The sequence below is a fragment of the Trematomus bernacchii genome, unplaced genomic scaffold (assembly GCF_902827165.1).
Source record: "Trematomus bernacchii unplaced genomic scaffold, fTreBer1.1, whole genome shotgun sequence".
Taxonomy (NCBI): domain Eukaryota; kingdom Metazoa; phylum Chordata; class Actinopteri; order Perciformes; family Nototheniidae; genus Trematomus; species Trematomus bernacchii.
The window spans coordinates 200,077-225,951 of NW_022987644.1; the positions used below are offsets into that span (position 1 = coordinate 200,077).

Consider the following 25,875-nt stretch of genomic DNA (forward strand, 5'->3'; position numbering starts at 1 on the left):
TGAACACAGGTCAGCGCAGTTCAGCTGAAAGTGTGCTGATACAAAACGCTGTTAAAGGTTTGCAGGTGGGCATTAATATGTGCTCCATCTCTGGATTCAGTCTGCATGATGGGAGCTTTAAGGGTGCTGATGCTTTTCTATAAACACAGTGTGTTCACTATAGCTTAGGAGCGACATTTATATAGTACTAATTTGTTTTCCCTATTACATTTTGAAAGAAAGACATCATTCCTGACGTGATTATGTTCCCTCTTTACCATCAGAGACATGAGTCCCATGTGTTGTGAGGCGGAGGCACAAAAGTACTTTGAATGTAATCCAATGTTAATACAGTAAACATGTTTGTGGTGCTTCACATCAGATATTTCATATTTAATCAAGACCACAATCGTTCCCAAAGTGCTTTGAGTGCCTAATCTTAACCATTAAAACGTTCTTTTCATGTTTCAGTTGCTCAAAATAATACTACTAACAAAAGTATGCTTTGTTCGCTTAGATGTATGACAGGTAGGATTTATTACTATCATTGCTTTGAGTTACTTTGTATTTTTTTAATCTTTTTTATGTTCTTTTCTGACTGAAGTACAGTATTTGAGTAAGATTGAGGCGATCATCAGTGAAATCAATTTCTGGAGTAATTTCATTCGATGATTGAGGTATAGCTCTTGTAGTGTAGTTATATATTTATATTTATGGAAGAGCCATGTTGCTGCTTATGTACCAGATCAAGGTCATACAGACTGAAACATTGTGTAAGATGTTTCAGCAGTAAGTCTCAATGCTTTAGTAATTTAGTAATACATGAAGTGTAGATATTAACAATATGTTTTGTATCCTGCTAATTGATTGACAGCATTATGTCGATACACACATGTAATCTTAGCAGCATTATGTTTCTTTCTTTGCTGCTGAAAATGTAAACAAGTAAGATATGAAAATGCTTTGTAAGGAAACGGGGTTGAATAAAGGGACATTGGAGAACTTGCTGTAGGTGTCTTATTTAGGTGATGAATTGTAATACTGGGTAGACTCGTCTCTCCAATTTCCAGGCATGGTTCCAGTTGTTTATCTACTTGGCACTTAACAAAAGAAAAATTATGTTTTCTTGCATTCTAACAGTATTTTATTCTCCTGCCTGCACACACACACACACACACTGTACTGTCCCCTCTATATTCTGTCCCGCAGTTAGCTGTCTCATCATTCCAGATTTGTTGTCCTCACCCTCCTCTCTTACCTCCTCCTCTCCGTCTCACACATACATAATGTACATTACACTCAGACTCACACTCACACACACACACACACACACACACACACACACACACACACACACACACACACACACACACACTCACACTCACACTCACACACACACACACACACACACACACACACACACACACACACACACACACACACACACACACACACACACACACACACACACACACACACACAGCGTGCGCAATTGTTTTCTCTCTAGAAGGCAGTTTGGCTCTGTGCCAGCTCTCATTATCACCGATATCTGTATACAACCCTCCACCCCCAGCCCCTTCCTCTGTCACATGCACACTCTCTTCTCCATCACTGCCCCCCCCCCACACACACATACACACACCCACACACACACCCACCCCGTAGCACTCATGCCGTGCATTCACACGCCTCTTAAAGACTGGCAGCGTGGCTGGCAACATGCTGGTTACATATGTTGCGTGCCTGCTGTCTTTGTCTGAGAAGTTGTTCGTTTGTGGCTGAGCACAAGCCTACGTGAGCCCAATGACAATAAGGAGTGGACCCTCGCAAGGGGGGGGATACCATCGGCTGGAGGAGGAGAGGAGGTGCAGCGAGGGAAACTCATAGGATGTGCAACAGTGACCTCTAGTGGCCTGAATTCATTTCTAACGTGCTGTTTCTTTGACCAAAGTAAGCAGCAGATTCTTCATGCTGTCAGTCAGTCAGAGCATTTCAAGCTAATTCAACACATATTAACCTAACCAGTAAATAACTGTCTATCTGCTGCTATCTTTTGAGGATTACATTTACGAGGTTCGGAATTGGACAAACAGTCATTATTCAATTTAAAAGCACATACAGAGTCTTATTTATGTTGCATTCTTGCACAAAAAATAGTTTTCTTTAGTAATTGTATTGAGATGGTGATCTGGGTAAGGCTGATGGTATACTATTCTTTCATAATTGTCAACAAATCCCATCTGAAAACAATCGATTGACCCGACAAACAAGTATTCAGTATCCAAATGTTATATATCTCTGTGCCAGAAAGCTAAGTGGTTGTCCAACAACGTTTCAAAACATGAATGAGCTGCTTTGTTGGAGTGGGAAGATTGTTCATTCATTAAAATGAACGTGGGCATTGCAGTTTATTTTGAGTCAATCCCAAATAGTACACCAGCCTGCTGCCTTAAATACTCTAGAGCTATCTTTAGTAATATCCGATGAACTATAATCTTATAGCGACTGTCATCACAGGAAAGACAACACAACTATTGGATGTGTTGACAAGAAAAATATAAAACATCTGCAGTTTTATCCTTTGAACAAGTCTTTTAATAAAAGCCAAAAAAATCTAACTAATATAGAAAACAATACTTAAACTGAAGATGCTGTTTACCTTTCTCTAAAATCGGATAGAGGGGCTAACTTTAAAGTATATTATTGTTATATCTAACAGTTTTTTCGTTATTTTTGCCGCTTTATTGGACAATATTGTTCTCTGGCCCCTTTTGTCGTCACAATCCCGCCTTTTTTAAATTCCCACTTGTTGTTTTGGCGGCATGAGAAACCAACATGTCCTCCAAGCTACACATGGCTAATCTCTGTCAAATAAGCTAATGACTCCGTTCAGGGAGGCGCGTATTGAAAGAGTCGCCACTAAGCTAGCGCTAAAGCTAACTCTTAACGAGACGAGTTGACAGTATTAATTATCTCACAATTAGCGCTCCCCAGTCTCAGACTAGCCACCAGCTGTTATCGTCTGAGGAGTCTTTTTTTTTGGCCCGAGATTGGCCAGAGGTAGGTTGACAGGCCTCCTCTCAGGAACAGATGGCGGATGCATGGCTTGTTGGCAATCAGCACGTTTTTAGCTAATGACTTAATTAGCTATGCAAATTGACAAATCAGTGTGGATATTGTCATTTAGTTGAAAAGCTCACCTAAATTAATTAGCCTGATTAAAGCATAGTGGGGTGTAGAAGTGGTCGCTAGGGGGGGTTGGGCATGGCTTCGATAAATGAATAAACTGCCAGGATGGGGGGGGGGGGGGGTGAAGTGTGTTAAGTTGTCTAGTTTTGTTTGTATGTTTACATCAAAGCTAGCTGGAAATGATGATGTGTGTATGTGTTGGATTTGTTTGTACAAATCTGTGTGAGTGTGTGTACTTTGTTGTGTACAAGACAAAGGGTTAATCAGAGTGTTTGACTCTGGTCAGGTGTGTGATTGTACAGTAATCTGTGTGTGTGTGTGTGTGTGTGTGTGTGTGTGTGTGTGTGTGTGTGTGTGTGTGTGTGTGTGTGTGTGTGTGTGTGTGTGTGTGTGTGTGTGTGTGTGTGTGTGTGTTGCGGAGGAGATGAGCTGAGGAGAGCGGGCAGCGTTGACACACTTGGCCAGTGAAGCGTGCGCTCCATTTAACTGTAGCGCTTCCTCCTGGGTTACAGTGGGTGGGGCCAGCAGGAGGTGCTTAGTCAGTCAGAGGATATTCACACACACACACACACACACACACACACACACACACACACACACACTCACTCATACAGAAATGAAAGCCATGATAGAATCTGATCAACGTCTATGTTTATAATTACCCTCCAGGGATTATTTGTCAACAAAGGAATTTTCCCCTGAAACTTGGAACAGATCACGTGCCCCAGGTTCACGAACTGTTCTGGTATTTAATTGTTTTTAAAGTAATATAAAAATGCTCCGTTACAAGTAAAAGTCATGTATTTATGATCTCACATAAGTAAAATTACAAAAGCATCAAAATGTACTTAAAGTACCAACAGTAAAAGTAATCATCAAGCTGAATGGACCATTTTATAAGAAAAATTATTATCATTGTATTATTTATTTTAAGTTTAAAACTATCATAGAAAAACAACAAATCATAATCCAATTCATTATGTCGCACTTTTTCTGTTACTCAAAGACACTTTTACATGTTAAAATGATCATAAACAACAATACATTTCAAATATACATCACCATTAATAGAAGGCAGTTATGTAAAAGTGTGTACTTCCCTCTAATGTTAAGTATAAAGTAGCATCAGAGGAAAAACTAAAATACCCTTAACCCTCCTGTTCTCTTCGGGTCAAATCTGACCGATTTACTACTTTCATCAATCATAACTTTTTTGTTTTACATTCGATTGCATTAAGACTTTATGATATCCTTCACAGTAGACATTTGAACATGTAAAATTACTGATCACCACTTTCATTGAATTTTGGATGATTTAGTCAACTTTCTAACACCCATGGTGTTCCTGGTCAAAAATGACCGCCATAAAGAAAAGGAATTAGTAACCATCCGGATCAGATAACACACACACACAAACACACACACACACACACACACACACACACACACACACACACACACACACACACACACACACAGAACAATTTGATACATTTCCCGCTCTTATGTGCCCCTCCCCCCATATGGATCACACCTGGCACACGCAATACATGTTCAGTGTCTATTCTTTGTATATTTACTGCAGTTTGTCATGTATACCAGTAGTCTGATACAATATTTACAGTTTGAAAGGGTGCTAAATTAAATTTGGTGATGATTAATGGTTTTTGTGTTAATGTAATAGCAGTTAAAACAGGACCGGTAGAATTTGACCACGAACACCAAAGTAACGGGGGAAAACGAAGACAATAGGAGGGTTGAAACTGCAATTAAGCACAGTACAGTGAATGTCCTTAGTTACACCCCCCACTGCTAAATGCTCATCACTGGAGTCCCAGGTGTCGTTGGATAATGTTTAAATCTCTCCTCCCCTTCCTCGACCCGCTGTGAGAGGAGCGTCTGTGAGATATGTCGTACATGATGAGTATTGATCGAGGGGGGGAGGGGGGCAGAGTGTTGGGGAAATCCGCTCTGTCTTTGGGAAGGTTTCATTTGAGGGGACGACCGTAGGGAGGTTCACTGCATACACAAACATCTGTCCTAAACACACACACACACTGAAACACACACACACACACACTGAAACACACTCACACACACTCTGCAAGCAGGGGGTCTGTGTTGAGAAATCCTTTGCATCGTAGCAGATTCTCGCTCAGTTGGGAGACAGAAAACATGAACACAGAAATAGATCAAACACTGTAAAGACATGAGCTGCTGATTGAAAGTCTTGTGAATGTTCCTCTTCATGACCTTGTTGTATTTATAACCCCTACATTTGAAAAGGCAGTTGATTAAAATGTGTTATTTCTTTCTCAATGTGAAACAGACAACATGCATATTCATGTATCTGAAGTAATGCACATGTTAAAAGGTCTTGTTAGCTTGATATTCAGACGCTGCTTTGGTCTCAGATGAAACAGATATGCATTCATTTCTTCTCTGGTGATTTCTCTCTCACTTTAGCATATTAATTCTGAATCGCCCCGAGGCTAAATATGGACGCTCCTGCACGAATCTGAAAACATGTCACGGTGCTCGTGTAGAAATTGATTATATGTATGTACTATTTTTGTAAAACAGAGGTTAGACAGTTTTAAGAAATGTTAAACTGGTCAGATAAACTACAAGTGGGTTAAGTTTCATAATAAGTAAGCACATTTAGCAAGAGGGGAAATCTTAACATATGTTAGTATTCTGATAAGGTCGTTTATGTTCATGGTAAGCTGGAGCCTAGTAGCAATAAGACTTGAAACATCTCAAACAAAACTTAAATATTTACATAAAAACTAAATATGATATTTCTTTGCTTGACAATATTTTTTCTTAATTAGTAGAAGTATTTCTGATTGAAATGATTCTTTTCCTGAGTATAAATGGGTCTGATTTGTGTTTCTTGTTCTCCTTTAACTCATAGTAAATGTTATTTTTAGATTGCCAAAGCAATTTATTTATTTCAAATCACTTCAAATCACTCAGTCTGTGGTCAGCCGGTTGCTTAAGCAGAGCACTTGTAAAGATCTGATGTTAAATTATAAGTTGCTTAATTCAGTAGTAGGATATTATTGTTCACCCTAAACATTTAAATCTTAGAGGTAGCTACCTTAATAAACTAAAAACCTAACATCCTATGATTCTATTTAAACAAATGAAGTGGAAGTCTTACAGTGTGTAGGATAAAACAGTTGTAAACAACACAATAACTAACCTCATGTGAACCCACAAACATTAGTCATTTACTTTCTTTTCAGTCTGTAAACGTGCTCTCCTCCTTGTTTTCAGGACGTGATGGTGGTGGGCGAGCCGACCCTGATGGGCGGCGAGTTCGGGGACGAGGACGAGCGTCTGATCACCCGTTTGGAGAACACGCAGTACGACGCCACCAACGGCCTGGACGACGAGGACGACTTCAACGGCTCCCCGTCTCTGGGAAACAACTGGAGCAGCAAGCCGTCCTCCGGCCAGGACAGCAAGCCGGAGAGCACGGCGCCTCAGCCCTCGCAGTAAAAACAAAAGAAGAAGACCCTGACTCCGTGTGGACTGGACTTTTTAACCTCCCCCTTCCCCCCCTGAGGGCCTCATAACATTGTACTGAATCAGAAAAACTCACCACTGGCCGAAAAATATTCTGGATATTTTCTTCTTCTCTGAATCACTGAAACATCTTGGAGAACTGGCACAGCAATATCCCGAGAGACAACAAATGCATATGTCGTATGCACCTGTAATGTAAAAAAAAAAAACAAGGCGTGGGTGGGGTTTTTTTGGAGGGGGAAATTGTGGATCAAATGCTCCCTCAGTGAAAGCTCTGGTCTGGTGGATCGCACGGCTGTGATTGGTTGACCTGCAGGTCACAAGTCATCATGCTGACAGTAGGCAGAGGGGAGGAAAGAAGAAGAATAAAAACAACAAACTAAATGTCAAGGCAACGGAGGGAAGCGTTTTTAACAGAGCTGGTGGAACCACATTGGAGACAAATGAAGCATTGTTTGAGGCAATTGCATTTTTATTGGAAATTCAGTCGGCGGTTGGTTCGTTTCTGCTGTTGCTGTTTATTTCCATTTCCAATTAAGTGGGAATAAAAGTTCTCTACCGCCATGGACTCCATTCAAACGACGGGGAAATCGTGTCCTAGGATGGTTTTTTCCACATTACCGCGGTCGTCACAGATTGTGATTTCATGCAAACCAGTTTGATTGTGTTCGTAGTCTATTGGTATTTTGCTTCTCTCAGAATCCTTTGCAGTCACGTTGTAATTTTTGCCGATCAGTATGTGAACTTTGCTGACACGGATTAATGTTTTTTTCCCCCTCTCCTTTCAAAACATTTGACTTCTTTCCCTTTAACGACCTACTCCCAAACTGATACTAAAGCCGTTTTCCTGCATGATTTTATAGGATTTTGATTTCGTTTGATATATGTACTTTTTAAAAAAAACACATACAAGTCTGATTTTCCTTTTGGGTTCATCAGTTTGGGAACACTGTTACAAGGTTTGTAGCTCTGTAAATAGAGGTGGAGGCTATTTTGTCCACTGTAAATCAGCCACTGAAACCAGTTTGGATATGGCAGCTGTTTTGTTTTTCGCAGGAGGATCAGATTTCTGTCGGGTGGTTCGGATGGACGCTGGTTTGCTTCGCTCAAAAAACAAAACTCTCTGATGTCACCCATCTTCTCTAGCTAGTGCACAACCAAAGCCACAACGTTAAGTCACACTTCTTGTATATTCTGTGACAAAAGAACAAAACAATTTTACATTTTGAGAAACAAAGCACAGACAAAATCCCATCCACCCCACAGAAAATGTTTGATATCCCCGTCTTTGTGCTCACAATTGTTCTTTAATCTTTAATTGAATTGATAATATATCCCTGATCTCTTTTGTTGGACTTTTTGTTTAAAAATGGGCAAAGAGTCAGCGACATTATGTCTTTATACAATTGGATCTTATGGGTATTTATTTGTGCATTTGTAAGGAAGCTAACACATTTCTAAATATGTTTGAGCCTAGTATTATTAGACACCATTTGTACATTATATAGCAGAGGTGTTCAGTGTCATATCTGATGTCTGGTATGTATGCTTTACCATTATGTGTGCCAATAAACCGTGCTTACAAAAGAAGTTGCTTATATGCATCTGTTTATTATTTGCTCTTCTTACTTTTAGCTCCGACTTCTTTTGACAAATCATTGGAAATGCTGACCTTGAAACAGCAGATTATATCATTTTACATGAGAGAAAAGTCCTTAAAATGCTCCAGAAAAATGTACATTTATACAGAAGGACTGGATAGAGACGCATCTATCGAGGAGGAAAGTGTAGTTCAACTGAAAGCGCTTCAACAGCTGCTAACTGGACGTTGCAGTGAGACAGTTTTACTGATGCAATTTTGGACATTTGATTTGCCTTTTGGCTAAAAATTGTGAATTTGAAACCTAAACAACTAAAATGTATGTAGAAAAATCTATAAAGCAAGTGTTGTGCTAATTTTTCCCTCTTCCTTGTATAAACTCGATTCAGTAACCCAACCTAAACATCATGTTTTGGTGTAAGTCTCCCAAATGTCACAGAGCAGTGGCCTTTTTTCTGAAGCTGCCCCTTTCTTCTGATATTTAATAATTCAGAGATAAAATAAAGATATTTTGACCCAAAGAACCCTCCAAAGACGAGCATGCAAGATAATTCATGTTTTAAGTATGAAGTGTGACCTTTATCATAAACGTGCTCCAGTATTCAAACAATACTTCATTATGCTTACTTTATTTATATGCTCATACTGTACATTCACTTTTGATCTTAACTACAGGTTCATGCGCCCCTGCTCCTTGGAAATCACAATTAAGAACTGGAGTTTTAAGATGTCATAATACTATCTAGAGGTGCATTTGGGTATGTTTCTGCTCTAATGTGTAACAGCCTTCAGAATCACAATTTGGTTTAGTGCCAAGTACGTTTTCACATACAAGGAATATGCTTTAGTATGTAATGTGGCATACATCAACACAATGAGATAAATTAAAATGTCAAATAGGAGCAAATATCGCTTATGCCAAATTTCTGTGAAACAAAATGCACAGTTTTTCTGCATTTAAAAGTGGTAGAAGTGTGCAGAATTAAAAAATAGTCAAAGGAATGTGCTTCAGTATAGCTATTGCAGTTATGTAGTAGGAAACTGACACTGCAATGTACAGATCATCACTAGTTGGTTGTATTTGTGTTTCTTCACATCAATAAGGATATTAAACATTAGAACATTTTATCCTGGATTTGATAGCTGTATGTGTCCTTCATCTGCTTACCTGAGTTACCTGAATAATTTTGCTGAGTAACTGAGAACATGCAAAAAAGTATGAAGTACTCGGCAAAGTTTTTCAGATAACTCTGAGAAACACTCTGTTGTTGGGTAGACTTTACATCTAGGAAGATTTGATGGAACTTTGGCGACACCAAGTGGAGTATAATGGCTACTGCATCTTAATATAATTATTTTATCATTCTTGTTATTATTATTTTTTCTGACAAACCTCTTAAAGCTAAATAGATTTGGATCCGACTGTCAAATACAAATAATTCAAGGTGTCCCCCATCCCAGCAAAGAACAATTGTTACTACTTTTTTGATATAACCATGTTTTAAATTGGAGAGGTGAATAACCTTTCATAAACTTAATAATAATAATGTTAATTTGAATGTATTAATCACAAAAGAGTACTGGATTTATAGACAAATCATTCCAATAAATCCAGAACTCTTTTGTGATAACCATTCATTCTTTACCTGTAATTTGGCTTTGAGAATGTTGTTAATTGTGTAGTAGGTTGAGACCAAAACATTAAAAAATATAACTTATTTGAATAATAATTAATTTTGAAAAATATATAGCTTCTAATGAAAGCACTTACGTTTTCCCAAGTTGTTCTCAAGGGATTTAAAAAAACAAATTAAAATAAGGTGAATAAAATCAAAAACTGTTGATTCTACCTGCTAGTCACGTTCACGTTATTACGTCATTTGTTTTTACCCATAGTGCGATGACGTTGCACGAGGCGACGCAGCGACCGAAGTAAAGATGGCGGACGTGTCGGGGAGCGAGCTGTCAGAGGAGAAAGAAGCAGAAATTGAGCTGAAGAAAAGACAGAAACGACCGTGGGACGAGTTGCACAAGTCCGGTAAAATCGGTATAACTCCGGACCTACCGGAAACGTTGGGATTCTACGATATAAGCGCTGTCAGGAGGAGGGAGCAACGGGAGGCAGCAGGTAACAACCGTTGACGTTACCGACGTTACAGTGAACCAACGGCTGGAATGGGTTTCAGTTTGCTGGCTGTTAGCATTATAACGTTAATAGTGATGTGACTTATATTATATGACCCGTTAAAGTACTTTTAAAGTTAGTAAAGCTTCTGGAGTAGTGTTATTTAGTTAAAGCTGACAAAAGATCCCAAACGCTTACAGTCAGTGCTAGGATGATTATCTAATTGTAGATCATTTGGTGAATGATAAGTGTTTTATCCATTGCAGGCCACCTTAGTAAGTGCGATACTCAGTGAAGTGTGTGGGGTTATGGTCACTTTGTCAGTCAGCAGTCAGCATTCTGTACCAGAGGTGGAAGAAGTACTCTGATCTTGTACCTAAGTAAAAGTAGCAATAACAGAGTGTAGTAAAGTACAAGTCCTGCATTCAAAATGTTTCTCAAGTAAAAGTACAAAAGTATTAGCATCAAAATATACTAAAGTACCAAAAGTAAAAATACTTATTCTGCAGATTGGCCCATTTCAGAATAATATTTCATAATGTTTTGGTTACATTATTGATGCATTCATGTGTGTAACTAATTGTAATCCTTTGCATGCTGCAGGGTAGCTTGTGAATGTAACTCCAGGTTTAAATAAAGTATTATTTTAGTGTTGATTATATTCACATCATTAATCCAAATCCGCAAAGTAACTTAAGATACATGACGTGGAGAAAAAGTACACGATTGACCTCTGAACTGTAGTGTAGTAGAAGTACAAAGGAGCAAAAATACTCAAGTAACGTACAAGTCCCTCAAAATTGTACTTAAGTACAGTACTTGAGTAAATGTACTTAGTCACCTTACACCACTGCTGTGTACCTGCTGCTGGTTCACAATAAAGCAGCTACATTCCTTATGCTGTGTGTTCATTGTACATAAACAAGTATGTAAAGCAGTAAAACCTCTACACATATAATGAACTGTATCTTGCTAGCTAAAAACAACTCTCTCTGAGACAATGAAGCCATTGTTTAAAACTAGTTCACTAATCTAACTACTGCAGTAATGCCTTAAGTTAGTTTGCATGCCTTCATAAACCGTGCATGCAGCGATATCTGTTTAAAGTTCAGTTAGCAGTAAATATTGTGTAATATATGACATTAACTATCTAACCACAGTTTTCACTACACGATGTCCACAAAGCATGCCTTGCAGGTGTCACACGTCAGATGTTGTGACCTGATGAATTTTGGTTGTACTGTCTGTGCAAAAACATTTGAATCATCGCTTTAGCCCCGTTTAGAGATCACAAACTATGATAGGTGTAAAGAATATAAATGTGACCATAGACAAGATGATAGCACAAAGGACACCCACAGTTCGATTACCTCATGATCAGTTGATAGACAGAAAATGTGTTGGCACCTATTAGGCGCTTTCACACCGGAGTACTTTTACCCGTACTTTTCCCGTTTAGTTCCGATAGTGCCTGGAATTTTGTGTTCACACCAAAAAGAGAACTTAGTTCAGAAAACGTTTACCCCCATGTTTAGTGCCTTCTAGAGAGCAGGTACTTTCCTGGGGGGAAAAAAGTACCAATTTCTGATTTGGCTGGGCGAATTGCAAACCACGCCCCGTAAAACTCTGAAAAGTTTTGTGAAGCCGCCATTGTATTTGCTGGCATTAGCATTAGCATTAGCCCCGCGCACCAACGGAGAGAGAGAATAACTTATGGCAACACAAAAGAAAACATGGGAGCGTGGAGTGATGAGGAGGTGTCGGCGTTCTGGCGATTTACTCGGAAGGCTTCAGTAGAAGCTGCTGGGAGTCCCAGCAGCTTCTACTGAAGCCAGTCCCCAACTCCGGGGACTTCCGGCCAGGGACTTCGGGTGGCAGTATACGCCATGAAGTTGTTTACGGCCTGCCAGTAAACCCAAAGCGGAAGAAGTGATGTCAGCGGCTTCATTTGTGTAATCTTCCCTCAGGGACTTATTCCGGTGTGAACGCGATCTGTACTTAGTTCCATGGGGGTACTAAGTGCTGGGAACTAAGTACGGCAAAGTACTTGGTGTGAAAGCGGCTATTTTATAAAGTTTCACTATCACAGATATTTTTCAAGCAAACCTTTACTGGTTACAGCTTCTCCGATGTGCAGCTTTTAAGTTTTGACTGCAAATTGTTTTCTGAATGTGGGTCTGACTAAACAGGACATCTGAATAAGCCACCTACATTATAGCAGGAGTGTTACTGTTAACATTTGCATGAGCAGTTTGTGGACAAAATGCTCAATTAATAGAGAAACTGTTTGTCACATACTGAAGATAATCATTAGGCTAGTTGCAGCTTTACTTTAGTGACACCTCACATGTCAATATACAGTTTGGTTTAGTCTCAGAGTCTTGAGTTTTCTTAGAGTGAATGCTCTAACATTACTGAAACGTATGGGTCACAGATTCAAATACATCAAAATCTAAGCTATCAACATTTCTGACTTTATCTAAATACACGCAGCCACCATGACGGTCACAGCTAAACCCCTAATCATAACTTGTCATTTAGTTACACATTATGGTTTGACACCGACCTGTAAACATTGGACCCTCATTTGACCTGGCACATTATGATTTTATCTCATCAAGAAAAGGAACTTAAAGGTTAGGTAAACACTATTAAATGAATATTGGACAGTATAAAGTACAATTGCTAAAGACACTGTAAGCTGAGTTGAATTTAACATTAAAAAAAAATATATTGTAATCAGGCCCTACTCTACTCTACTGTGTAAATATCTTTGTAACCCAGGCATGTTTGTGGTGCTACATGTAACTGTTTTCACTGTAATCCCACTAAACACCAACGTGTTACAGCTCCCTGTGCCACTCCGACATTAACAGCTGAACTGTTGCTTGTTGAGCCAACAGTATACTGTTAGGTCATGTGATGTTTAACGTAAAATGAATACATCTTCAGTTATGAAGAATAGCATGTTTGACAGGATCTCAAAGGCTCAAATCAAGTGGAAATAATGTTAACACAGTATGAGGCAATTAGGATGAAGTGAGACTGAGACACTGTTTACAACTGAAACAAGTTTCTTGTTCAGTCTGTTGTTATTTTGCATGTATTATAATTGTGTATAATAAGATATATATTCGATCTTTTAATTGGTCCACAAAATCCGGTTGTCAATATAGTGAATCTCTCTGATGGTTTTAAAAAGCCTTCCTTTACAAGGTGTATTGTATCAGTGTATTACATCACTCTCATTAAGAGATTAATAACTTCTTGATTGACAGAAAAATCCATAATTTTTCTTGAATCCTACAATTCTGCAGTTTAAAGGGGACCTATCATGCAAAATGCACTTTTTGATGTCTTTTATACATAAACATGTGTCCCCGGTGTGTCAGGGAACTCACGCAGCGTCAGAAAATAAAACCCTCTCTCTTTTCCTCCGTACCCAAATCTCTAAAAACAGGGCTACAACGGAGCTGATCCAGATTTGCGTCCGATATGACGTAATATCTTAAATGTAGGCTGGCTTTACACCCACGGCCCTATCAGAAACGTTGCTATCAGAAACAATGCCCGACTGTTTTGGACGTAATATGGTCGGTGCATGTTTACATTAGCATCGCTAACACTCAGAGCTAACCTGTACTGGAGAGCATGTGTGTGAAGAAGCAGGAAATAAAAAGGAACTCACCTTGTGGTATAACCGGCAAGAGAGAAAGCCTTTGAGCTCCATACTGTTTCAGAAATAATCTTTGATAATCCATGATATGCGTTTCATCACGGCAGAATCTGCCGGTAGAATCTCCCGCATAAACAGGCATAAGCCCCCTCCTTTTTTTTAATCAATTTTTTTTTGTTTTGTTAAAGCTTTATACCAAAAATCAGCACTTTGGAAACACGAAGTGAAATAGAGGGATATGAGGCATGGCTAGAATGGGTGATCTGTTTGGTATTTTGAGCAAAACACTTCATAGACATGTTTTTTATATATTTTTATATATCTGAGACCTATGCTATTGCCTAAAAATAGCATGATAGGTCCACTTTAAGCTTCTCAAATGTGTTTTTTTCTTGCTATTGGTTTTCACAAGCTCCTAAAATAATCATATAAAAAAAAAACATCTATTGATGAATCTACAAAGTCTAATAATATGTTCTTATTGTAATGGATTTTCTAACTGAAGGCTACATTTAAGTTAATAATCTGTAGATTAATCAAACAAGAAAATGAACTCTCACTACCACGTTAGGTACTTTTATCAGAGTCATGTTTGCTTTAACAAAACCTACTGTTCATCACAAAGACTTTCCTTTGGCATGTTCAGCTGGTACACAGATGTATCAACAGTGCATGGAATCAAACAGCCAGCTAAGAATATTTGTCCTCACCACTCAAAGAAGTTTCCTTCTCATTCAGCCTGCACTGTAACGCTCTCTCATTGTGTGGACGGCTGAGGCTGTGGTTGTAATTGTTGCAGACAATGCCCTTGTGCTAACAATGTGCTCTGATGTTGTTCCAGATCCATCGTTGACTCGCTTCATTAGCGCAGAGCTTACCAGAGGCTACTTCCTGGAGCACAATGAGGCAAAGTACACCGAGCGCAGAGAGAGAGTTTACACATGCATGCGCATTCCCAAGGAGCTGGAGAAGGTAAACATGTGTATGATACATCATTATTCATAGTTTCCCTACACAGTTGCCCTGTTTCCCTTCAGTCATCTCCATCTATCTGCTGTGTGCTGTCATCATTTCATTCAGTTCACAGCTCACAGTCAGCCTATAACTGTCAAACTGTCAAATCCTTCTCATTGTCCTGCAATGTTCAAGCTTAATTTATTTATCAAGCATTCCATACCAAAGGTTTGTTGGTTAAAGCTTCTCAAATAAAGATTAAACTTGCTTCAATTCAATATCATAATAAGTTTGACTGTATTAGCAGTTAGTCAGATTAAGTTTGTAACTATAAAATGTAACTCTTGAATGTTGTATTGTCATTAGTTTAGACGTGATATAGTCAGGGTTCTTACGGTCAATAAAAACCTGGAAAAGTCATGGAAATTCAAAATGCTAATTCCAGGCCCTGGAAAAGTTATGGAAAACAATATTTTTCCCAAAGTTTTGGAAAAGTCATGGAAATTTAACTAAAGTTGCATCAAATATAATTTATATTTGATCTAATCGCCGAAATAGTAATTACTGTATCGTATAGTAATGAAACATAAAATGGCATTTAACTGACGAGGCATTTTGCTGGTGAGAGATTTTAGTTGCTTTAGCGTGTAGAAGCTAGTAAGCCTATTTGATTTGTTTTAGATAGGCACAACATGTTTCATATGCAGACCTTATTTTCCTGTTCCATGTGGTACCGCTGAGAAAGAGTAATTTTTTTGGTCATGGAAAATTAGGTAAATGTCATTGAAAATCATTCGTGAAAAAGTGTATGAACCCTGTATAGTAAATAAAACAACATATATTTAAAATAATCTGTAAGTAAAGAAATAATGTGTTACATTCCCAAGTACACAGTGCATATAAACACTGCATCAATTCTGTTTAATTAATTAATTGACGTATGTAAAACAATATTATTATTATTTTTAAATGGCCATGTGGCTGACTGACAGCTGTTTATTTTTGTTGTTCTTCTTATGAGCCACCAGGAGGCAGTGCAGACACATCAAATGTGGATTTGTGTGTGCGGCCTCTTTCTAGGAATCTGTGTTTACAATAATACATGACTGATATATCTTAAAAGGGCTAACATATAACCAGTTAGGAAGCCTTACCTAGAATATTACACAGAAAATATGCTTACACATCTCTCAGTATGGTCATTGGCGCTCCTCTCTGTGTCTTTGTTTATTGTTTCTGCAGTTGAGTTGACTCTCTCTGCAGAGGCACATCCGAACAAGCGAGCCCAGCGTAACGCAGCTCTCACTTCCTTTGGGGGCAGGAGAGGAATGTGTGTAAACATAAAAAACCTCAGTGACTTTACTATGTTACGCAGACTAACCAACGTCATGGCACCTGACAACTCACACAGAATCCACCAATAAGAGACTAACCCTCCCACCAAAACTTACATCAGTGCCTCCATGTTTTTCCCAGTTAGAAGTAGGAGTAAGAAGACTTCAGCTGGCTTAGATTTACTCATTACTTTTGAAAATGACAAGGCAATGGCTGTTTGTATGTGGGGAACTATGAAGGTATGTGTTTGCTGCTTAATTGGATTCAGGAGAAGTCTTTTTTCGTGTGTCACATGTGGTGGTTATTAACATTCTGCTGGCTTTTTCTCTGATGGAACAAAGATGTGACATCCTAAAAAACAAGTGACTTTTTCAGCTAGAACTCAGTTTCAGCTGTGAAGAAACGTGTGTATCCTCATCTCACATATGTGACCCGCTCTATCGAAATCAGTCGGAAGTCGCAACGGCTCATTTCAAAATAAACGTGGATTTGCGTAAAAAAAAAGGGTTCGAGTGTTTTGTTTGATTTTAAATAAACAAAGTCTTGGCTTTCAGAATATGAAACTTTTATTTCCAAAATCACACGATAAATACATTTTTGAAGCTTGTAAAGGGACGATGACAGCTCTCACTCGCACCCTGCTCTTCCGCAGCGCCGCTCCCCCTCCCTCCCGCTGACATTATGGCGTATAGTAATCATAGATAACACGGCAGGGTCCGTGACAGTTTGTTTTCATCTGATTTCAAATAAACAAAGTCTTGGCTTTCAGGATATTAAACTTGTTTCGGCAAATTCAGATGATAAATACAACTTTGAAGCTTGTGACGGCATAATTACAAGCGGAGAACGGAGTAACTTAACGTCACAGCAGGCATAACCACAGCCGGTGTTTCTCGTGAGTGTTTTCCCCGGGAAACAAACACAATACACACAAACGCAAAAATACACGTACACACACACACACACAAACACTCGCAAGCTTCCCCCAGACCAGTAATCCAAACGAAAATATTTTGCCTCCGTATGCTACTACTTTGATCATTTGCTCCGCTAATAATCAATCAGATCGATGATTTCTCAAAATGATGACTCGGTGACAGTCATTATATAATGTGACATATTTTGCTTAATATTTGGAGTACAACAACAATCCTGATATCATTAGAAAGCTAGGAATCTCCTCTTGCCAATAGTGTATACAACTCAAAATGTGTCTTCGGGTCAATGCAACTGATTTCGATGGAGCAGGTCACATATATTTCATTATATTATTGTATTGCTGTTGTCCTTTTGACACTGGGAAAAAGGTGATGTTTTTTAAGACTGTTTCCCCCGAGGCTATTCTCTTTTAATCTGGAGGTTTTTCTTTCTGCATATCGTTGTTTGACACAGCTGATGACATTTGGCTTCTTCCTGTGTGTGGACGCCTTCCTGTACGTGTTCACGCTGTTGCCCCTCAGGGTGCTGCTGGCCGTACTGCGCCTCCTCACGCTGCCATGCTGTGGCTTCAGGTCAGACTCGAAACACACACTCTCCTCCCAGTAAACATACTGCAACAATTATACCTGCATACTCAAATAAACACATGTATTTGACATAAACCTGCAAAGAATGTACGGTATAATGACGTACCAGAATACAAACACATCTGTGCAAACACTCAGAGGTGTAGGCTGCACTATTACAGGTACACTGGTTATAATAAATGACTTCAGCGTCGTGAACATATTTTAAACTGCCAATAGCTGAGAGGTTATGGCGCATTACACATGGTAGCAAATACACATTGCTCTTTCCCTACATTTCCTCTCTGTCCCCTGTCACTATCTAATAAAAGCAGTTCCCCAGATCCCCGTCTGTAAATGCAATCAGATTCCACATATGTTTGTTAAAATGGCGGATTGATATCTCACTTTGTTTGCCTCAAACAGTTTGGCACAACTTTTATGTAATGTAATATTGCAAATATACCAATGAAATATGCTTATTAGTGTATCATTCGTAATGACGTGATATTGAGATTTAAAAGCAGCAATGGTGGTGGAATGTAACTAAGTACCTTTTAACTTTAATTAAAAATGTCAGTTGCTCTTTGAAACAAACATTATTCATTGTTTTCTTACATGTATTTATCTACTTTAGTTATTTTTCATATGTAGATTATTAATACAAATATAAATCTACCTCCCCAATAGTATTAGGCAATTAAATAGGGCCATAACCAGCTGTAACATATATATATATATATATATATATATATATATATATATATATAGATATATATATATATATATATATATATATATATATATATATATATATATATATATATATATATATATATATATATATATATGATTCAGAAATGGGCCATTCTGCATAATAACAAATGAACAGTAATAATCTGTCTTACCATCACATATGACCCACTACAGGTGTGTGTTTACCGCTTTATTTGCAGAGACACTCGACCTGTGTTCAGGCCGTTTATGGGCTTCAATCCCTGAAACCAATATGTATATTTCTATGCTAATAATTTAGTACTCTTACTTGATTTTACTTTGTAGTATTGATTCTTTTGTTCTCCCTCCCTGAAAAGCATTGTAGTAAAAATACAACGTCATATGTGCCCAAACCCCCCCCCCCCCCCCCCTCACGATGGACACTGCCTGTCCCCTTGCTCTCCTCACCCTTTGTCTTACTCTCCCCTGCCTTCCTCCCCCTGCAGGGCACGCACATGCCCCTACTGCAGAAGAAGCAGGTACGCTCCTAAAGCCTATCACGGCTTCATACATGTTTTCACCGTCATCATCCCCAGCCCTCCAAACCTTTCACCAGTTTCTCTTCATCTCCATTTTGTCTGTTATTATGCAGCTTGACTCCTCAAGTCCGCTGTCAAAGCCAGAGCCGCCCTGTTGGTTCCTCATGAGTCTGTTTTTATTTTTGGAATCCTCCAGGGAAGGTTTGCTGAGAGTGCATGCTCATTCTCATCTCCACGCTGCCTGTCAGTGATACAGCTGCACATGCTTTATGTGGAGGGCTGCTTATTAACACTAGAACCGCCAACGGGTCAATTTGACCCGCAGCTGTTTTTTGATTGTATGTAACTTTTTTTCAATAAAATATTCAAGTCTCCCAGTCCGTGACTTTTCCTGAAAGTGTGTTATGTAGCACCCTCTGTTAAAAGTTGTCAATATGAAGTCAGATTGAAAAAATCGCCCAAACAATTGCCATTTATACCCATCAGCGGGGTAATATTTACCTTATAGAAAATGCAGCGTAAACATGACGTGTTGCTATAGCAACGCCTTTTGTCTACTGCGGTTCCTTATAGATAGAGAGATAGATTGAGTGAGAGATAGACAGATAGATAGTTATAGATAGATCGATAGATATTTATAGATAGATAGATAGAGAGAGAGATTTGTACCTAAACAAAACACAAGTCTAACACCAAGCATTTAAATCAGCACTGGTAGCGATATTTTATACTTCATGCTATCTGCACAAACGATATCATATGAAAAGCTGAGAGTCCACAGATTCTATTGGTATAAGTTTCATCCCTGTGCGATCAAAACTCTCTGTACATGATAAATAAAAGAACATTGTACCTTGAAAATCAATAGCGGGTAAATTTGACCCGTTGGCGGTTTTAGGTATACAGCGACCTCTGGCGGTTCTAGTGTTTTAAACATCTAATCTGGAGCAGAATGGGGCTCATCTGATTTGAATTCAGTTGTTGTTGTTGATGAAGGGAAAACATATTCTCCTTCCCTGCACAGAACCCCCCCGCTGCTCGGCAGGTTGCAGGCTTGCATCAGCAGCTTTTTTTTTTCCTGCTGCAGAGTCTTAATGCCTCATATCAGGCTAATACAGCATGAACGGCTCACAGTGATGGCTGCTTGGAATGCAGCACACAGCTGACTGCACTCAAACATATAATGTTCATGTGTGTTATGGAGATAAAGCTTGTAGAAGAGAGAGAGTGAGGACTGCTTTTAGGGCTGCTCAATTAAAGGTGGGGTAGGTAATTCACTTCAGAAACACTTTTTGTTATATGCCATGGAATGCTCTTAACGCCCCGATAGCAATGAATACATTAAATGCTTTGACAATAAATACATAAAAAATGTCATCTGTGGAAGCCGTGGCGCTGTATAAAGCACGACCAATCATCTGAGCCGGCCCGGCTAAAATAACTGGATGGCCTACCTGCCTGTCAGCCTTCCATCTCGTGCACAAATGTATCTCGTGCCCTCATTGGTCATGTGCACGTTGGTGTGTGTTGGAGGAGGGGCTCTGTAAGGAAGTCTGAAGGAAGGGGCAGATTTTTATCGGCTGCGTACTTTCACATTTTAGCGCACTCGAGCTGGTTTCTCCATTCTTGCCTACCCTACCTTTAATCGTATTTTAATCGCAATTACGATTTTGGCTTGCAACGATTATGAAAACAACATAATCGAAATAAAACGATTTTTTTTATTTTGTTATTGGTTTTTCAGTTGAATTATACTTAAAGTTCAGGGTAATCAACTGTGAAAAACATACTGTTCACATTTTTTTTTTCAATAAATTGATTTTTTCAAAGTAAATGGATAATCGTTTTTAATAATCGTGATATCAATTATTGACCAAAATAATCGAGATTATGATTTTTGCCATAATCGAGCAGCCCTAAGTGCTTTGCACTACCTGCAGCCTCCAGAGAGCCACAGCTACTGGAACACCTGAACACCGGGGCTGCTGTTTACCAACAAGTGTTTTTACATTTGTAATGTTGTTTATCAGTTATATAATTAACCTAACAACAATTTTGATGATATATTCATTGTTTAAGTAATTTATCGCACAAAATGGACCTCATGCATGAAGCAAATAAGAACAAATGTTCCTCTTATTTTTGTTTATATTTAAATGGTGGTGTTATTCTGTTTGTAACCATTAATTAACTCATCAGTAAGTAAACATTTAGTGTTTCATTATTGAGTTGAATCTCTGATATTGGTGCCTCAGTACATTTTATCTATGATCGGACCCTTTTTTTTAATCTTACTAAGTGATTCTCTGACTTTAAGTTTAGCAGAAGTCCTACTTTAAACTAGTTTTGTTTTTCTATGTTTATCCTCAATCGCTTATATTCTGCCACCACACAATTTGTCGTAGCTCCCTTATTTATATATCTCTGCTTTATGGTTGTACATTGAGCACTGAATCACAAAACAAAAAAAGTAACATCAAGGAAATAAGAACATTTCAATGGTTTAGTCATTATCCTGTACCATGCCTGTTTGCATGAATGTCTTCAGATGTGACCACTGGATGGAGCTGTAGCTTCAGGAAACCCCGAGAAAATGTCAATATCATAAGACGCCACTTCTGATATTAGATGGTGCCGTTTAAACTGAATCTTTCCCTTGTCATGTGTGTAGATATGAGATAAAATAATAAAGGTAAATGGATTTGACTACATGTAAATACACCTTATCAGTGTAACCTGGTAATAAATTAAGTGTATTCAAACGAAACCCTAATTATTCCTTGTTTACAAAGGCAATCGTTGTCTTTCATGCTTCGGACAAAAGGCCCAGATGTTCATCTCATGTCTTTCTCTCCACAGCTTTGTGCTCAGCTGCACACAATTCAGAAGACACTCTATTAAGCTCATTTACACGTCTTCCTAAACTCACGCCATTTCCTCCTCTCTCTCTCTCTTTTTCTCTCTTAGCTTGGATTTTGCTCCTAAAATAGTTCACATCTCGACACCCTTAAGCCCCCTTTTTCTCCCGTCTAAAACTGATTTATTTCCACTCGTGTTTAAAAAAGTGTAAAGGGTTGAGGAGAAGTAGCCCTGTTGTTGTGATGCAAGACAAGCCAACAGCCGTTTAAATTGATTAAGGTAATAACAGCTGAGTAGCTCACTGTTGTCCTGCCTCTAGTGAGTTAGTCAAGTATTAATCTGTGTTTATAGTCATTTAGTGGAGAATTTTTACCTAAAGGACAATGGTGTTTGTTTTGGGTTCTTTCCCATAGACTGCCGGAGTTTCTTTATTTTTAGCCGGCATGCCATGGCGCTGTGCAAGATTCCCATCTCAAGTAACTTCTTCGAACAACGATCGAACATCTTCGAGTTGGGTACTGCCTTCAGTAGCATTCCCTGGGTCGCGTCCTCGGCGTAGATCTCCAGAAGCGCCGACACCTCCTTATCACTCCACCGCTCCGATGATTTCTTGATGCTTGCCATAACTGCTTTCAAAAACAAACTACTCTCCGTCGGTGCGCTGGGTTTTTGTAGCGAGGAAAAACAATGGCGGCTCTACACAACATTTTCACAGTTGTACGGGGCGTGGTTTGCAATTCGCCCAGCCAATCAGCACTGGGGCACTTTTTTCCCACAGGAAAGTATGATCTCTCAGCCGGCACTAAAAATGGGGGTAAAAGTTCCCGAGATGAAGTACTCTTTTTGGTGTGAACGCGACATACTAACGGAACTAAACGCGAAAAGTACGGTGAAAAGTCCGGTGTGAACGCGGCTAGAAAACCTAGAATAGATAACAGTCAGCTTGTAGAAGCATTCAAAGCTACATTACAGAAGCTAAGCAAAGTTCTGATGTTGATGGTGGCAGCAGCAAAAGTTAGTTTAGCCACCCAAAACTGCCCTTTCTAACAGGGATTAAAGCCGAAATCTATATTTCTTTCAAATCTTCCAGACAGACCAGCAACTCCTATGTTATGTCATGTTAAATTACTTTTTGTCAATGGAGTCTGGACGTTTTGAAGATAGCTTAGATGGTTATAATGGCTTTAATTTCCTTTTGGGAAGTCTGTCGACTGGCAAGGTAAAGAGAAAATATTGTAAATAAAGCATACACTTGAAATGATATGGATTGTTTCTTAAAGTACGTTTGTTCTGCTCCTCATTTCAGAGCAGTATGCTGGATATGCTGTCTGTTTTTCCAAACTATGAGCGTGCCAACCACCAGCTACTGTGTGCTATAAACCAACTATGATTATGTAGAGAGAGAAATGATACTGTAGTCTTTGTGGTAATGTGGTAGAATAAACAGCCAACAGCAAAACGCAGTGTTATTCTTCTGAATCCTGTTTAAACACCCATATCAGCAAATAGATGTTACCTCTCAGTATGAAAACCATACTGTTTGTGAATACTGGATTATTGAGTTATGGTCAGTGAGAAGCCTTTTCTTCCCGCTGTACTGGATGGTTGTGGATGTAAAGTCCAGTCCCAGAGCTGACATGTAAAATGTGCAGCATGTCTCAGAGTTAAGCTCTCTCTCCGGCTCCTCTCGTTATCCCTGTCAGTAAATACTAAATAACCGCTCGTATGGATTTGTCAGCCCTCCTCTTAACATGCTCTCAAGCTGCCACTGCCAGCCATTGCTATTAATAATGAAAGCTGCATATGTTTCAAAAACATTATTACCCGTTTTTCTTCCATTTACTTTGATCACCCAACACCATTTCTGTCCAAAATGGAAAATGTCCCTACAGAAAGATACGCAAATACATATGAGTCTTTGTCGGTGTGCTGTAGTCAGGTTGGCAGATCAACAAAGATATAATGTGTATAAAAAGCAGAGCCACAGAAAAGGACATGTGAAAGGAGATAACTGTTATGAATGAGATAACATTTTGTATAAAGGAGATACTAACTTTAATATATCACATTGTGGCTTTTTTGTTATCGATAGTTGTAGCCCTTTCCTTTATTTGGAATATCTCATTTTGAACAGAAATGAATTTTAGAATCTGTATATCTCGACCTTCTGTTGTTGCAGTCTATTTTAGACTATATTTGGTCCAAATATGTGTGTGTGTGTTTGTCAGCATACCTGTATATTGCATCTGAAAAATCATACTTTTTATTGTTAATATAGGTAATACACATGTTACTACTACTTACTGCATTAGGCGCTTTCACACCGGAGTACTTTTCCCAGAAATAGTTCCGATAGTTCCTGGGATGTTGCGTTCACACCAAAAATATCTTTTTTTTCGGGAACCTTATCACCCCTTTTTACTCCCTGCTAGAGAGCAGGGACTTTCCTGGGGAGAAAAAGGTTCCAATTTTTGATTGGCTGGGCGAATTGCAAACCACGCGCCGTAAAACTCTGACAAGTTGTTGTGAAGCCGCCATTTTATTTCCTCGCATTATTAGCATTAGCATTAGCCCAGCGCACCAACGGAGAGAGATCGGTGGAGTGATGAGGAGGTGTCGGCGCTTCTGCCGATTTACCCGGGTCTTCGGGTGGCGATTTACTGCCACCCAAAGCCCCGGACTCCGGGGGGCTCCGGGACTTCGGGTGGCAGTATACGCCGTGAAGTTGTTTGCGGCCTGCCAGTAAACCCAAAGCAGAAGAAGAATAAGTGAGGTCAGCGGCTTCATTTCATGGATGTATAATAAGAACTGGATACAGCGTGGGAGGCAGGGTCTCGTTCTTTCCTATGAGAGTTGCTCATTGGCGCATGAAGACAAAATGGCCCAACGTCACAGATTACCCGTCATGCTTAGCTGTCAGAGCAGAAGAACCCGTATGTGCACTCCCACTCTCGGCTCAGTAGAATGAATGTAGAATAAAATAAAATAAATGTAGTGCATTTTACAACTTTAAGGACCGAATGATTCTAATAAGGGCTATAAAATAGTTCATACTGGATAGTTTATTTAGTTAATAAAAAATTATCCACCAACGTCTCTTTCCCCATGTTAGTCAATGGGAAAAAGTTGTTTTGGGCCAGGTGACGTCACGGACTGATACGGAAATTGCAGTACCGCCGTTTGGACACAACGAATATTGGCATAGAGTCCGGCGTATTTCCTGGGGGTTTGCTTCATTTGCGTAATCCTCCCTCAGGGACTTATTCCGGTGTGAACGCGATCTACTAGATAGTTCCAGGGAAATAAAAGTTCCGGGAACTATTCCTGGGAAAAGTACTTGGTGCGCCTATTAACAGCATGTAGTATGTGTTCAAGTACGGACGTTTTTTCCCAAAAGCTTGGTTTAACGTATTTCTATAATCAATACAGCAACTGTATGTTTATAAGTCTGTGTGTGTTTCTGTGTGTGTGTGTGTGTGTGGTCAGTGGGTCTCGGCTGCTGCAGCCAGCGCAGGTGTGTGACGTGCTGAAGGGTCTGATCATGGTGCTGTGCTTCTCCATGATGCATTATGTGGATTACTCCATGATGTACCACCTGATCAGAGGACAGTCCGTCATCAAACTGTACATCATCTACAACATGCTGGAGGTACGGCACTCTTCATACGCTCACATCTCGTGTTGGGTGCTGAATTAACAGCTTGCATTCTTAAACATGGGTGGATCCACCCTTCAAGTACATTTCTGAATTACTAGGAAGTCATTGATTTAGCAATAAACGTCAGACTGTTTGTTTGGTTTAGTTTGAATCCACTTTGATTTGATATAATGTCAGATTTGTTGTTGTGAACAGTCATGTGGCT

General features: G+C 39.2%; 2 protein-coding genes across 6 annotated transcripts in view; both read left to right on the forward strand.

The window, feature by feature from the left end:
• The window catches only part of ldb2a (LIM domain binding 2a), a 106,206-nt gene extending 97,914 nt beyond the window's left edge, over positions 1-8,292 (forward strand). For all 5 annotated transcript variants that reach the window (XM_034133754.1, XM_034133756.1, XM_034133757.1 and 2 more), the window contains one exon: positions 6,451-8,292. In XM_034133754.1, the coding sequence (XP_033989645.1) occupies positions 6,451-6,675 (225 nt within the window). In that variant the 3' untranslated portion in view covers positions 6,676-8,292. The remainder of the gene's footprint in view (positions 1-6,450) is intronic.
• Positions 8,293-10,230: 1,938 nt separating this feature from the next.
• tapt1a (transmembrane anterior posterior transformation 1a) overlaps positions 10,231-25,875 on the forward strand; it is a 36,039-nt gene continuing 20,394 nt past the window's right edge. Inside the window, exons 1-4 of the mRNA XM_034133809.1 lie at positions 10,231-10,430; positions 14,945-15,075; positions 17,785-17,903; positions 25,499-25,661. Coding sequence (XP_033989700.1) covers positions 10,241-10,430; positions 14,945-15,075; positions 17,785-17,903; positions 25,499-25,661 — 603 coding nt within the window. The 5' untranslated portion in view covers positions 10,231-10,240. The remainder of the gene's footprint in view (positions 10,431-14,944; positions 15,076-17,784; positions 17,904-25,498; positions 25,662-25,875) is intronic.